General features: G+C 34.5%; 1 protein-coding gene across 1 annotated transcript; it reads right to left on the minus strand.

Moving 5' to 3' along the window:
- Window positions 1–1,355: 1,355 nt before the first annotated feature.
- On the minus strand, window positions 1,356–15,798 carry LOC125675778 (uncharacterized). The gene is made up of 9 exons (XM_048913579.2): window positions 15,644–15,798; window positions 9,770–9,832; window positions 7,591–7,669; window positions 7,206–7,395; window positions 6,810–6,926; window positions 5,502–5,574; window positions 3,951–4,075; window positions 3,783–3,865; window positions 1,356–1,878 (listed from the first exon to the last, which is right to left on the minus strand). Exons 2-9 carry the CDS (start codon window positions 9,787–9,789, stop codon window positions 1,855–1,857), a joined length of 711 nt encoding a protein of 236 aa, XP_048769536.2. The 5' UTR covers window positions 9,790–9,832; window positions 15,644–15,798; the 3' UTR covers window positions 1,356–1,854.
- Window positions 15,799–17,431: the final 1,633 nt, after the last annotated feature.

The following is a 17,431-nucleotide window of genomic DNA, read 5'->3' on the forward strand; positions in this document are numbered from 1 at the left end:
TGAGACCGTGAAAGCCGAGACCCCGTACCATAGTAGGTGTAGAACGTTAAAGATCTCTCCCTGCTCAATGGTCGTAAGCACTGAGCATGGGCCTAAATTTTTGTAGCCCTTCACCGGCAATGATGACTTCTCCATATGAGTGAATATTCTCGAGAGGGACGGTAAACAATATAAAATCAACCAATCTTGTTTCACTATATATTCCTATATTTAAAACTTTGAACCCCTATATTACTTCATCGCTATCTTACACTATGTGATTTCATCGAACCTGAATGTACACAACAAGCATGAAATTAAACCTGCTGATCAAATTTCCATATGGAGAAATTAGTGACCTCTGTTGTGGCCTAATGCTGACCTTGAATGCCACAACTTGAAAAACACATTACAAAATTACTGATTACATACTACATCCAGATATTTTAACCAAATTCCTCTGAGGAACCTCGTCAATACACTTAGCATTAATATCATAGTCCTTCCATAGTTTTCCCCAGGTTCACTTAGTTTTCTTAACTTTGTTACAGGATATGGTAAATTATCCAAATACGATATAAATGAAAGAGTTCAAATTGAATTTCCAATTCTCGACTATTTATTAACAATAAATTGTGTTTTAGATTTTAAATAACAGTTTTACTTTCAATATTTTTAACTTATCATATCTTATACAGAATACATTACTGTGTTTAAATATGGTACAAATCAACCAGTGTCGATTGAAATAAAGATTGTAATTGGAATGTTCTTTTTACCGACACTTTTTCATCAATGAATGGTGGTTTAGCCTCAAATAACATCTTTTGCGTCAATATTTCTCTTTCTAAACTTGTCATATCTGTTAAAGGATACATTGATCTATCCACATATAAAAACGTAAAAATATTAATCAACCTTTGCCCTTCATTCTCTTACATGTATGCATAAACTCACTTGTGGTGCTTTTCTTTGTCATCTATATCTGTAAACGCATTATTACAAATACGATCCGGCATAGTATGCAAAGTTATCGACCGTCATTGAGGTATGTATTATAGAACAGACGATCTGGAAAGGGATACCGCTGCATGCCATTCGATGATATTTCGTCTCCACAGATTACAGACAAATATAGTTTTGGAATCAGGGAAAATTTGCAGGAAACGTTTGTAGGAACTCACTCAACTTACACTTACGATAATTCGTTCACAACAAACACAAAACCGTAAATACTCAAACAACAAAACGTCACTACAATGAGATTGATCACTGTTCGTTATCTTCACTTTTTCATACAATTATTTTACAGAACTCAGATTCAGAAGATCGTGTACCACTATATCCATCGAAGCAATAATACATGAAAAAAACAATTTCCTTATTGATGACTGGTTTTTATTGATGATACAATACTGCTGAGGGAGATCACTTTATCACTGCAAAACATTGTTTTAACACTACGGGCATGTTGATCTCCCAAGCAAAACAAAACAAAATGATATCCACTCAAATTATGTTTTAATCAGGACCATCTGCTAGTATATAAGAATGATCACTAACCAGTCCAGCTGGTTCGAGTCTTTTAGCGCAGTTCTTCACTTCAAACATGGTGGTGGTGGATTTGGGATGAAAATTAGATAACTATTATTTGAATTATACTAAGCAAAGTACACGTCACATATTTCCATTACGCCATTCCTGAACAACATATGATAATATTGATAATGTACTAAATTGCCAACCTCCTCACAAACAAATACATAATTTACTTGTTTTCTAAATCATGTGTTGTATATTATGATTTTATTGTATTTATCCTGTGTGTAGAAGATCGTTATTGTGCAGTCCCACAACATCACTATCCACCAACAATTAAAGGTCATTTCTTTCATCTCCCTGCAATGAGTGGGAAAATAATTTGTTACATAACAATATAAATCGTAACAACATCGACAAAACATGACTAAAAATCAGCAGATATACAAATGAATAATGAATATACATGTATAAGGATTACAAAATCTATTATATGTTGCGTATACATCTATAGCATGTCCTTGTATCAAGGTTGCACGGTTCCTTTCCATTTAGAATTCCGTATACGATATATCCAATACGCCAGTTTCGAGATTAGAGCTCTACTGTGTAGGAGGTGCATTTAGTGGAACTTTGAATGCTTAGGTGAGACAGAGTGGTACTACAGTCAGTGAGAAAGACGATAAAATGTATAAAAACCGACTTCTTTTTAAATACTTGATGTAGGAAATATAAAATACTATCAAAAGAAATGGATAAGTAAATACAATGCCATATTTTCAAGCATTGTCCTGGATATGATAGGTAGGAGCAACAAAATAACGTGATATAATAAGAATTCAAAGTATTTAATTACTTTTTGAATACTTATCATTTACTTATTTTGTGTATCCGTCAAAATTGGGTGGTGAAACTGCGAATGATAAATTTAATGAACAGATTCACTTATGCAGTGATGAATATCTGTCCCACTCCCGCGTGTAAACAAGTTTGTTTTGCACCTTACTAAGTATGAAAGTTCTCCAAAGGGAAATAACTCGGACGTATCTCGAAACCGGCGTATTAGGAAATTGTAAGGTGCTACATGACACATACAAATTTATAACTGTCATGTTTCTGTGACCTGTTTATGCACCAAAGGTTTTGCATAATTATGTAAATAGTGTGACATATATACAATAATTGTGTCATTGACTGGGATAAGACTTCATTTCTAGTCATCTCTATTTTGCAATTCTGTAACGCAATTTTTGTGATATTACATGTTCTTGCATAATCTTATCTCAGCCTTTACTTTGTTTTCAAGTCATTTGTTCAAGAAAAAATGACCAAACCTCACACAAATTTCATTTTGTCTATTGTACAGAAGGTCATTTGATTGGAAGATGCAAAAACAAGCTGCGTCAGAGTCAGATAGCTCAAGTTTTCAAATACTTGTGGATATAAAAAAAAAGTTAAAGGTTAACACAAAGTCGAAGTGCTTTAAAGTTCTGGACGAAACATTACACAGAATTAAACTATGCCATTTGTAAACTGACAGGTTAATGAATAGCAGATCTCTGTCATTCGGTCACCTTTTCAGTGAACTTTCAGTTCATTGAATGGCAGTTTCATCCTGTGCTATCGCATTGTCTTTAACTTGTTTCATTTAAACTTTAACCCTAATTCGATCATGCGTGGGAATCCGTTTAATGCGTTCCACCCCCGGCAATGACGATTCACATCTTCGAAACAACAAACGCTTTCCTGAAATATTTGAGATCGTGATATAATTCACTGCACTGTTTAAATAAAATTCCAGAAAGTCCACTGTGTTAAAATGACAGGTCATCCGTTTGCTCGTTTATCCTGGTCGGTAATAGAAAAGAATAACAACGTGTGGATGGGTTTTTTTTTTCATCACTATACCTGGTTAAATAGACCGCGTGTTTGAGAAATGCAGTATACCCATTTTTGGCGCATTGGAGTATTTTACCATGAAACAAGTCAATTAGAGAACACTTTAGAAGCATGTCTTATCCAACTGATAATTGCATGACATGCACACATTATTTGTAATTGATTCGCAATTCACTGTTAGACACTGTCTTTATGTTTGCAACAGAAAATACAGTAAACGCGTAAACTTACAGTAACCCTGCCATACAAAAATAACGATGTTTGATGTCTTAACACATTTGGATAATTTATTGTTCACATTGAACAACACATTTGTGTTAAACCCTTAATGCGATTTAGCGCAAGTAACGCTTAAATATACTTACACATAGCTGATTGCGGATATCTGAATCCCTGTTTTCATCCTCCGTCTGCTGGCAAGTGAAACATCTTGTTACCCGTCTGAACGCTGGAAAATGTACATTTTTGGTAAAGAAAAACATACTAGGGATTGGTCGAACAGAAGTTATGATTATGCAAAAAACAAATTTTACCTATCTTCCATGGAGTCTTTCTTGAAACCTTTTCGTAGCAGAGTATGGAAAAACCAACTCCAAGCACACAGACACAACTTATAACCGAAATAAAAATTGGCAAAGGAATTCCATAACGATCAACGCTGTGAAAATATGTGTAACAAGATTAATAAATTCATCTAAACTTTTAATAAATTTCGTTTTCTTTTATAACTAAGATATCACAAAGCTACAAAACTCGCTTTCTGGCTAAATTTCGGATAGACCAGAGAGCTATTTTGCACAATTAAGATTTTACATAAATGTATTTTTAAACCGCCTTACAAATTCAGTATGAAATGTTAAATCAAATAGAATATATTTCCCTTACTGATACACATATATCATATACAACTAATAAACCTACTTAAATCATAAAAAAAGAACAGGGTTGCAGTTATTCGCGCATCTTCACTCTCCCATTGTATCAATGTTGGTGATCATGACTCCGATTATCACTCTGAGATACAATCACATCATCCTGAGTATTGTCATGACTCTAATATCACTCTGAGATACAATCACATCATCCTGAGTATTGTCATGACTCTAATATCACTCTGAGATACAATCACATCATCCTGAGTATTGTCATGACTCTAATATCACTCTGAGATACAATCACATCATCCTGAGTATTGTCATGACTCTAATATCACTCTGAGATACAATCACATCATCCTGAGTATTGTCATGACTCTAATATCACTCTGAGATACAATCACATCATCCTGAGTATTGTCATGACTCTAATATCACTCTGAGATATAATCACATCATCCTGAGTATTGTCATGACTCTGATATCACTCTGAGATACAATCACATCATCCTGAGTATTGTCATGACTTTGATATCACTCTGAGATACAATCACATCATCCTGAGTATTGTCATGACTCTATTATCACTCTGAGATACAATCACCTTATCCTGAGTATTGTCATGACTCTGATATCACTCTGAGATATACTCACATCATCCTGAGTATTGTCAAACTCAAACTGATTACTAATATTCCAAGTATGACCTATTGATAGCAGATTACAGCTTTGAGCCTTTGTGGTGCACCTTTTCAATAAGTATTACAAACTTTAGAAGTAATTAAATTGGCAGTAAATGATTGATAATTACGTATTTTGCCATTGTTTACAGGAACTGAATATATGTCATGTATATGGCATGGTGCAATTACTATAGAATGTAATGTTAAACTTTCACTTACATTCCCTTTAACAATGACGATGACAAACAGATAAAAGAAGGACAGATACCGTTCTGTCAGATGAGATCATGCAAACTGAAACCCAAATAATGCAAGGTGAAGATAACGAACAGTGATCAACCTTACAACTCCTATAAGCAATACAAAATAGAGAGTTGGGCGAACACGGACCTTTTGATAAACCAGAGGTGGGATCAGGTGCCTAGGAGGAGTAAGAATCCCCTGTCGACAGGTCATGATCGTCATGAGCCCTATATCTTGATCAGGTAAACGGAGTTATCCGTAGTCTAAAACCAAGATGACTCACCGTTGAGAATGGGGTCTCTCGGGGTTTCTTCGATTTTCATTTTCCGTGGAAATGATATGCAGACAATGCGGATCTACAAATAGATAGTAAGGATCTACAAATACATAATACGGATCTACAAATAGATAAATATATGGATAGAGGGATAACGATAAATATATCTATATCACAGAGTCGATTTAACCATACACAAGGTTTGTTCGGCGAGACGGGATATTTTTACTCCATGTAATTTACAGAACCTTGAGAAATACATATAGATACAATCCACAAGCAACGTAAATGTTGTATAGACAAATAGAATATACGAGGATTGTCCAAAAAGTTTGTGGACATGAATATTTTTTTTCTAAATAATGACGACAATAGCAGGAATGTATGATCAAAGTTTAATATAGAACATGGTTCTTTAAATGTGTAAAAATTAGCGCAATGCATATTCGTATGTCACAGTTATCAGCATTCCAGTATTCAATATGCGTATCTAAGCCACACGGCCCAGTCGGACGCTGTAGAAATCGACGTTTTTGTAATTTACGTCTCGATTCATGCTTGCTATAACAAGTATTTTCTGGGGGGGGATATTGCGATTTGATCCTTGAAATGTAGCAAATTATATTGCGCGTTTCGAACATCTGTAGTCGTATTAAACCTATACATACTTATATACATAATTTTAATGGATTTTCTTATATGAAAAAAATTGACACCCATAAATGATACACGATACTAGTATGTAAACACCACTTTACCTTATGCACTGCAAATCAAGTGACGTTCGTGATTATTGATTGTTATCAATCTAATGTTTTCAAGTGATCAAAGATATTTAATGGTAGATTTTCTACACTAAAAAATTTTGATTGATAAGTAGTAGTATATATCATTATTGGCTTTTGGAACTAGTTGTATTTCATAAATTGTTTTGTCAAACTACTTTCAAACACCCGCGGTCTTATAGACGTATGTTGCTATTGTTACCTTATGTTGTGTGTAAAACTTATACGGTACCAATTTTGATGCACCAGATGCGCATTTCGACAAATAATGCTCAACCGAAATGTTTGAAATCCGAAATAACGATGAAGTTTTAGAGCTATTATGGGGGAAAACAGTGTGCCAAAAAATGGAGTCAAATTCGTCTAAGGATAAGAGCTATGCGTGAGTGAGATAATCCTTAATTTTGAAATGAATTTCTAAATTTTATAACAGCAATTAAATATACATCCGTATTTTCAAGCTAGTAACGAAGTACTTAACTACTGGGCTGTAGAGACCCTCGGGTGTATTCCATATACAATATCTTACATTTGTAGACATCTGAGGAGTTGATGTAAACACAATCTGCGCATGTGTCGTATGTGTATGGAGAGTTGTAGTCATTCTGGACTACCTGTCCTCTCACGTTGTATTCCGGACAGTGTCCTTAAAATAATAAAAATATTCTGATTAGCTGTAATTAGTGTGGGAATCTACAAAAAAAATGCTTCAAACATTTCAATTTCATTAATTGATGGATTGCTTTACAGCTTTAGGAGACAACACATTCAAACGGAGACTACTTACAAACAAACTCTTTTTTGTATAGTTTGTGTTGGTTGAGTGCGACTTGTACACATATGGTACTTGATTTTGATTAGTGATTGCTGAAGAACTGTAGTTTCCTATTGAGGTGATTTGCAGAAAAAGTGTTGAATTACTTACCGATAATTTTAGTCGGTCGAGCGCATATGTTGTGTAAATGTTGATGTTTGTTGTCTCGAATGCAATGGAAGCGATGTTCTGGACCGCACAAAGCATGGCAGTTCATTTTCCTAGACGCCTCTTCATACTCGAGTTCCGATGTGGGACACCTCCGAACAATGCTGCTCTTCGTTGCAGGGCAAACATTGACCTGATCAAAGTATATATGTTATATTACAATCTTGGTTCATATAAGATTTTGGTATTATGCAATAAGTACGTTGCATTGATTTTATGAATAATTGCAAATCCTTCACTCCAATATATTTAGCGTAATATATTTTATCATTATAGTTACCTATAGAAATAATTTGTACCTTCATTTGTTGTAAATAAATGCACTTACCTCCGCCTTTGAATAAGGCAAATTCAGGAGAAGGAAACAAAGAAGTGGATATATAGAGTTGACTTTTGTGAATCCCATCCTACAAATATTTGCATTATATAATATTTTTAGTAGATTATATGCCGATTCGATATATCACAACATAGTCTTCCACATCTGCGTTACACTTGAATACCATATGGAACATAGATGTTAACAGGACACTATCAACTCAACGTTGTGACAATCGAGATGACTTCAGCGTCTCCATCGTCAACAAATATTCATGTAGCAATATTCCATTATCACCCTGCATATAGTGTTTATGTCTCTCAACAGCTTTGGTACGTAAGAGCTCGAAAAATAAATTGGTGTTGCGGGATTTTTACTCTCATTCCAAGTCAGCATTGTGCACATTATATGATAGTTATAATGGCCTTTGCCTTGGCGGACCTGTCATTTGGGTCAAATGCTGTCTGACGTTTTTCATACCAATTCTTAGGGCGTTTTATACACACTGATTTTGACGACAGATTACCCCGTTTACATCATCAAGATATGGGGCTTACGGCGTGTGTGACGGATGGACATGAGATGGTTACTTTTCCTGTCACCTGATCCCACCTCCCGTATGTCCATGAATCCGTGTTTGTCATCTTAATATTCTATTATTTATGGGAGTTATGGGATTGATCACAGTTCGTTATTTTTACCTTTTCACTACGTAAAATGTACAAAAGCGTATTCAGGCCATGTTTGTATTTGCTTCTTTGAAGATGTCTTTATTTCTACATGTTGCTGAGACTCCTTGAGATTATCAAGTTAATGCGTATTATAGGACAAGCAATTATTGTCAAATTCTTAACTCGCCTTGAAGCCTTTCTACAGTTAGCATAAAGGTTATATGGAGAAATGCTACAGTTTAATTCGATCGTTATAAATCATATTTAATCATTTAATACTTTTATCCGATTACGTAAAGATAACACACTCTTTAAATGTAAAACCAAGTCGCGGTAGCTCATTGGCAAAGCGTTCGCTTCGTAACTGGGAGGTAGTGAGTTCGAGTCACGCCCGTGTCATGACCGCGTCATATTCGGGGGCGAAAAATTTGAAACTGAGCTAACCACTAGATAAGGAACAGTGAAATCAAGATCAAAAGAGGTGTCAATGTCAAAAATCAATGCCACAGTTGAATAGCTACCACTAATATGCATAAGTATAGGAAATGTCTTTCAAGCATTGGCAATAGTTGCTTCCACGCTAAGCAAAACACCAAATAGGGAAAATAAGATCAAGATCAATCGAAATGTTAAGGTCAAACACATCGATGCAGTTGAATAAAAGACACTAATATGTATATGCATATAATATCTGATAAAAACATTTATGAATAGTTTCTATGAAACTGAGCTAAACGCAAAGGGTGACGGAAGGACAGAAGGACGGAAGACGGACATGACAATCAATAATTGGCGGGGCATTAAAAGCATTAAGATATCTATATACAGTATATTCTTGATATTTCAGCCAATAGTAAGTCCTAATTTTGTAACTACATATTGTGGAAAACGTATTCGCATGATCATGTCATTTTTAAACGTGTTACCCCGTAATATACAATGTGGGTTGTCCCTTTTTGGAAAAACATAATTCATTCTTCCGCTGTTGATGTACAGTGTGTATTTAAAGACCCAGAGGTCATACATGTGATGTAATGATGTTTGTACTCGTCTTTCTGTTAGTCACTCTTAAGAAAGTGTTGTAAATAGATGAAACATTGTCGATGTATTTAAATGTGGTGTTGATGGCCACATCGACAGATTTGCTCTTGTCATGTTGAACCTTTTAAATAATTTTTCCCTCATAAGAATATAAAAGCAGGTCATCTAATAAAGGGATTCTTATCGATGGAAATTCCGACAGACAGATCATCAAAGTCATAGCCCATACTAACCGAAATATGTCAATACCTTTACATTATTTTGTTCGTATCTCATCAGAAAATTCTTATCACAACTGTTCGACTAAAGACATACAGAAATCAAATATCTGATACAGGTTTAATATCTACACATTCTAAAATCCATTTTATTAAAATTCTAATTCATATTTATTGTAAACACCATGTCGTCTGAACAGTATTGTGACGAAATGTACCATAAATCTATAAATTTGTTAGTTGGTCAATATCACATACCTGTAGAAGTGTAAGTCCATTAGGTATCTTAATTAGTTGATGATCCGACCAGCAGATCTGTAACTTGAATAGATAAAAGACAATATTACACACGAAGTAACAGCATTAGAACACTAAACAAGATATCATAATACAGCAATAGTACAATGATGCTAAGATCTTAATCTATAATATCTGTATGTATTATTTGTAGTTAATTTGTTAATAAACAATGTATATCTCGACTATCTTCTGTGCTTCGTATTTCGTTTCACAAAAATGATGAATTGTCCATTCCCTCAAAGGAGAAATCGAGGACACCGTTATACAACCAGTGAGATATGTTACCAAGCTGAAACGTTATAGATGTTGTTGCTTTCACTATTTCACATTATAATGTAAAACTTATACGGTACCAATTTTGATATCTTATTTTACCATTGTATCATTTTGCAATAAAAACTTTTATTTATAATAATAATTATAATAATAATAAAGATTGGTGTTACATAGCGCTTTTTCCAGCTGCTCAAAGCGCTTTACAATACATTATTACCCCAGCAGACCTTATATCAATCTAGAACTTTATCAGCTTCCTGGAAACCATACAGTGCAAGCTGCCATTAAGGAACTAGAGCACTAACATTCCAACAATATCTTTCAATGTCTATAGCGAGGTACCTCCTTTACACATGGGTGGAGGGAGGAAATTCATATAAAGTTCCTTTCCCAAGGACACAACGTCGGCCCTGCCGCGGCCAGAACTCGAACCCAAGATCTTTAGGTCGAGAGTCTGACCGACACCATCTTATTAATTGTTGCAAATTTATCCATCAATACAGTACAAAATGTATATCATTAGTTGTTAAGGTAGTACATGTACTTGTTTGGCTGTTTTACTTTATATCATATGTGGACGTGGAGATGGATTTTGACAAATAATAAAATAAATCTAAAATGTCATTTTTAAGGGACGATGAGGTAGTTCTTTATCATTGTAATGTTAAGGATTTTCACCACTAATGCACCTTTTAATCATTAGGGGATACTGTATCATTGTGTGTCACTACATCGCCATTTTAAACAAGATAGACATGAAACTGCAAATTAATACACAATATTGATATTTCAGTATATATTTCTCATTAAACTACATTCTATGTTTTGTATTCTATTTCACGAAAATTATACATAATCCCTGCCCTTGCCTCCCGAAAGAGAAATCAGGACAGCGTGTTACAACCGATGAGATCTGGTGCGAAATTTATACATCATATCAGTTGTTGCTTTGTTAATTTCACATAAGGACAAACAACCAAAAATATTGCATGTCAAAACTGTAAGTTGTTAAACTTCTTGTCGAGTTATCCTTCCCGGGTTATATATTGATAAATCCGTCATTGTCTTATGTTCATTCATTAATGTTTCATTAATGTTTAACTCTTATAGACACATTGCCAATTGCAGGGAGAGTGGCATAAGTTAGACATAACATGACGCTCAGGTACCAAGCAGTTCGGGTCCCCTGTCCTGTCATAGTATACACTGATCAGTTAGTAACATCTCATTCGGAAGACTTACTCCTACAATGTAACTGTTTTACGAAGAAGCAGTCACTACCATTTTGTGCATCAACTTAGACGTGTCGAACACATGAACATTTCCAACATATTGGACTTCAAATTTCCGTCAGTGTACTATGAGACAGAAATGCCGTTATAGGATCTTTTGGTGGTAGTTTAATGGAGGAAAACATTGACATCTCCTAATATATGAGATCATTGTTCCTACTTTATAGAGCTGGAAAAATAGCAGAAAAAATACAAACACAAAACTGGAATGTAACGGTTATATGAGAAGATTACTTCCGTTATAAAAAGTGGTTCTAAACCAAACCATGAAACATTTAGCTATTTGTATTGTGGTTGTGATGTCCACTCTTTAAATGAAGTTTACAATAACTAGAATACACCATTGGACGGAGCTATCGGTTACATTACACACTTTTATATCTGTGCTGTGTGAATATACTATAGATCACCAAGTGTAACGTGTAACTCTCCAACTCTTAGCATATCGAATCAGCTAAGAGACAGGTAACATAGAGATATTGTACCATAGATACGGGAAGTTATCGATGGAGAAGATGAGGTCATCCCGTTTGTCATAAAAATACCGTAAGCGTCCTTGTTTAACAAAATACCATACATGGAGCAGATAAGGAACATCATATGATGTCTTTTATTTCGAGTTCACTTAACGATATAAATGAGAAAGAGTACCATTAACAGATAAAACTCGTCAATTTATCTAAATGTCGAGCTGAAGACCACGGCAAAATATTGTTTCTTCTCATGTAGAAATTTTTGAGTATACCCTGCATCATCAATGCAAAAACAGGTCAGCTAATAAAGGAGCACTAATTGTGTCCATGGGAATTTCTACAGACTAATGGAAGAAGTCACTAAAGATTAAGTAGATAGTGTCAATGAGGAATTGCAGCATTTTTGATAGTAGTATTTAACAAAGTACTATTTGGATAACTAATCACAAAATATTGATATTTCTGAGTTCTATTTCATTAAAGAATCTGCTGTTTGTGATGTTAAAATGTCTTGTCTGCATATTTTTGTTATAAAGTTCTTTTCCGAGGATTCTTTTTGTGATGATAGCGGAAGACTTGAGTTAGACTACAACAGCTTTCAATCAAAGTAACGAGTACAAACATGCAACCATGAGCACCTCCGATTTCAAATAACCACTGATTCACTTTATTATACTACGTGTGGATATTAAGTCATTAATTTTTAATAATTTGGAAATACAAAAGCTTACATATGTGCTTCATTTAAACTTTGCTTATTCGCGTACTTCCTACAAAACGTACCGGAAATATTTAATATTTCAAAAAAGCAGAAGCTCTTTCAAAATGTCACATGTATATTTAAATATTTTATAACATCTATAATGTACAAAGTCTGAAAAAGGTTAAGTAGAATCTTTGAGAGTAGTTGGTTACATAAAGTAGATACCATGCTTTTAAAATGTCAAAGTTCAACTACATCATGTACGTGAAAAATTTTCAAAGAATGTCTGATGTCTTCCCAAAAGACAAATGCACATCTTAAATGCTTCTATAACAGCTGTACAAGGTCTTACGTATGTCAAATAAATGCTGTAAGAGGAGTTTATTACAAAAGCGGGTACCGTCTATTAACGACATCCTTAAAAATGACGAAGTTCAACAACACGGTTTTTTTTTCAAAAATGTCTGATCACTTTCAAAAAGACATATGCACATCTTCAATGTGTCTATAACTACTGCACAAAGTTTGAGGAATGTAAAGTTAGAGATGTAAGAGGAGCTGATTACACAAAATAGGCACCGTCAATTCAGGAAATGCTAAAGAAATGAGATGTGAGAGGAGTTGATTACACAAAGTAGATATCCTATCACAGGGACGTCCGCCGCCATTCACCATTCTGTAAGCCGTTTGCACGTTGTGCAACCCGGCAAACAAAAATACCTTTAAAGGGGAGGATTGGTATTGTTTAAATTGTCCAAACACCATCGTCATTTATGTCCTTATGTTTTCGTCTAAAACGAAGTTGGAATATATGCAAATGATTATATAATATGCCGGTATTGATATCTTTAAATTAGTAGTATAAAGTTTAATTGTTTTAAATACAATACGATGCGTCCATGTTTAGTAGTTGTATTTCTTATTTTGAAGCGATTGGAGTCACCTATCAAGCGTTTTCCCTGTATTTAAAGTTCCACGATCACATGCATTTGCAATATCATTTGGAAACCAAGGTGTCACATATAATCAATATCTATCAGAATTATCTATGAGGTAGGGGAGCAAAAGAGTGGTGCATTGTTCAAAACATTGTATTTGGATTTGTTAAGAATCCCTTAGCTAACCCAAAGTCATGATATACTGATTGAAGTATCTAAACAGAGAATTCCTATCACAAATCAAATATTTGATACACATGTAGTCGACGCATTTTAGAATCCAATTTCTTCAAATTCATTGAGAATCCCATGCAGTCTTAACAGTATTATTGTGAGATGTTCTCTAACTCTATAAATTTGTTAGCTACATGATGCAGTGGAAGTCTAGTATGTAGTTTGATTATATAGGGGATATTGTGTCATTTTTTGTTAGATCTAATGAAGGTTTGATTATAGTAGTCGTATTTAACTTCGCTGGGAAAATATATTCGATGTTTTTGTAGTGAGTACGAGATCACTTGAAACATTTACATACTATGCATACCAAGTATACACAATGCCGCTTATCTGTCATCTAAACTTGCTTAGATACCGTTACGATACACACACCATGTATATTTTGTTTTCTTCGATGACGCGTGCCAACGTTAACTCCTATTTATCATTACTCGTAATCAGTGTACGATAGGGTCATTAAATTGCTTTAGCCAAATGATTGGGCGATAAAATTTCGCAAAGAATAAATTAGAAACAAGGTTCATGCCTTCGCCCTGTTCAATGTACAAAGGGCACATCCTGACAATAAAACATCCCAGTGAGGCATCCATTGTGATTCTTTTGACAATTTAATACTGAGCAGTTGAATAGTCAATTTTAATGATATACTGTTAAAGAGTAAACAGTGTACTGTTGGACAGATAACTATTGAATTGTTGGTTTAAAGCTTTCAAATATGAGAAAACGTAAGATTGCACGTGAAAATTCAGTAACATTTTAAATTTCGAATCGGGTTCATTGAAACACAATGCCCCGCTGTGCATGAAAATGGTTACTCGTTTTTTTTTACATACAAATTGTTTGACGGTCAGTTTGACACTTTAGTGGCTGCAGTTGCTCTTAATGAATGGTCAGAATAAAATGTACGCATGGTTTGGCCCTCGAGCGAAAGCACAAAAAGGTATCAGAAGTACGTGTTACTGTTTTATCTTTCCAACGGGCACTAGTATTTTCTACTTGGCACTCATTCAAAACTCCCTTTGATTCCCATGCAACAGTTCATATATGTCATTCGACTGTGTTCAGAGCGTTTTCGTTGTCACATTTTAGCATGCGAATAGTTGAATGGTTCTCCTACCTAAATTATAACTCCAAAAGAAAACACAAACACAGCGTGTGAAGTGGATAGCAGGACGTATCTGGTGTTTAATAATTGTGTACAGGATTTTAAAAAACGTGTACATGCAAAAAAACATACTTCATTGTATACAAAAATGATACCCATGTACAGTCCTATTATAACATTGTAATGAAAATTCTTATCTAGCCACCATTGTTACACAAAGTTTTAGTAACGAAAAATTAAAAATTTACGTGTGAACACCTAGGCTTTGTCGAACTGAGTGAGCGAGTTCGTGCAGAAACGAACAAAAAATCCACCTTTTGGAGAAACGAATAACTAGGAGAAAACAATTTCATGTAACTACAAATTTGCACATCCGACACATTTAGTTATTGTATCGTGGATGTGATGTTTTCCCTTTAAACCAAGTGTGCAATAACTGGAGATACACCAATGGGCTAGAAGTTGCATGACTGTGCTGTGTGAATAAATTATAGAACAGTATTAAAAAAAGAAAATCACAAATTAAGTATTTTACGAGTTTTACACAATAAGACGATATTCTTAACGGAGAAAACTTCGTTATCGTACATGTTTGATGCAATTGATATGACCTACAGTTTTTGGCGAAATTGATTTCAACTTATATACTGTAAGAAATGTTCTGCTTAAGGTGGGAGGGCTCGGGTGTCTGAACATTTTTAGTCTCAGTATGTCCAAGTCAGTCAATATCCTAGCTTTCCGTAATCATTTAAATTTACTGCACCAAAATATTGAATTGGACACACACACATCTGCATTTAATGCTTACCTCTTATAAGGTATTTCCGACCAGCGGATATAAATACTCCTATGCGACCAGCACATTAGTAATGTTCTTTCGTTTTGGGAATTCCGGTTATATGAAATCAGAAAGTCACGTGGTCTACCATGACAGCAGAGTGGGTACATGTTCACAACCCTCATAACTTTTACACTCGCGAGGTTTAAATCTACGGCCTGGGAATCGACTGTTTAAATAAATCGAATATAGAAATGATGAAAAATTATGTAAAGATTTACTGATAAGTCCACCCCATTTCTTTCAGATAATATTTCTTCTTCAGGTGTATTTGTTGCACCTGACTGTTTTCTACCTTGATTTGAGCATTGAAAATATCCAGTAGAAATGCATTGGTGATGGTTACATGTACCATACAAAATGTGTCGGAAAATGTCATGTCTTAAAAAATAAAGCTAGCGAACATTGATCAATCTCATAAATCCTTTAAAGAATACAAAATTGAGCGTACGGCATATACGGACCCCTACACACATCTAGCTCAGGTGGGATCAAGTACAAATTTTGTGTTGACCGATCACACACCTTCCGAGAGGCCTGTATCTTCATCGGGTAAAGGGGGAAATCCATCGTCAAAATTAGTGTGCAAAGAACGACCCAACAATTGATATGAAACATTTCAAACAGCATTTGACATAATGGTTGTTGTATTTGCAAACTAAATCATCATAAAAACCATAGAATTTGCAAAATGATGACTTGAAACAAAACTGTTCAAAATTATACTAAATACGGGAAATGGTCTATATAGATGAAATCATCCCGTTTGTCATAAAGTTGAGTTGTTGGTTTGTCATGTATTTCGAGTTCACTGGAATACACTGAATGGACATATCAATGAAAGTCAGTATTGCTAATAGATAAAACATCATCGGTGTATTTGAATGTCGAGTTAAAGGTCGCAGCAAGAGGTTATTCCCTCTGTCAAAGAAGCTTTTAAATACATCCCGCATCATCAGAATACAAAAACCATGTCAGCAAATAATAAAACACAATTCGTGTCCATGCATGGAAATTCCAACAGATTATTGAAAGACCGTATCTCCAAAGACTACGCATAGAATTTCAATGAGGAACATCAGCAACTACTATAAAATCTCACCTGATCCCATTCTCCTGGCTTCAAAGTTGATCTGGCCTCACTTCTGTCCTCTAATTTGGATCTGTCTCAAAGTTTGGTCTAGCCTCGAAGTTAGTCTGGCCCAATATTTGGCCCCTAGTTTGCCTTCAATCCAGATGTATATATCTGCTTGTCAAATGATTATTTATGATAATGCTATTTTTCTTTGGTATTTTATAAATCATTCAATTTTAATATATATTCTACGTTACGACCATTTTGATATTATACAATGACTTTGAAATTATTCCAATGAACATTTGCAGTTTGAATACATGTGTAACAACGATTTAGAACAATTATTTCACGATCTTTTACGTGAAACCAGGAAAGAAAACATGTATCTAGGCAATCTTTCTTGAAGAAAGTACGCTTTATTTTAATGCTGTTATAATTGGTAGTTGTTTGCGAGAAAAACCCTTAAGACTGACGATGTTCGACATTTCTGGTCAAATATTAGGGATTCTCAAAAATTTTGTGACATCCCCCAATTTTTTTAAACAAATCTTACAACGCTTTATATTTAATTACAGTAAAATATCTCTATCTCGAAGTCCGAGGGACCTCGAAAAAACTTCGGGGTTCGAGATATCCAAAATCGATCTTAGATATTTTTTAAGGAAAATATTTGATGCATA

Source organism: Ostrea edulis, chromosome 3 (genome assembly GCF_947568905.1).
Source record: "Ostrea edulis chromosome 3, xbOstEdul1.1, whole genome shotgun sequence".
NCBI classification, from domain to species: domain Eukaryota; kingdom Metazoa; phylum Mollusca; class Bivalvia; order Ostreida; family Ostreidae; genus Ostrea; species Ostrea edulis.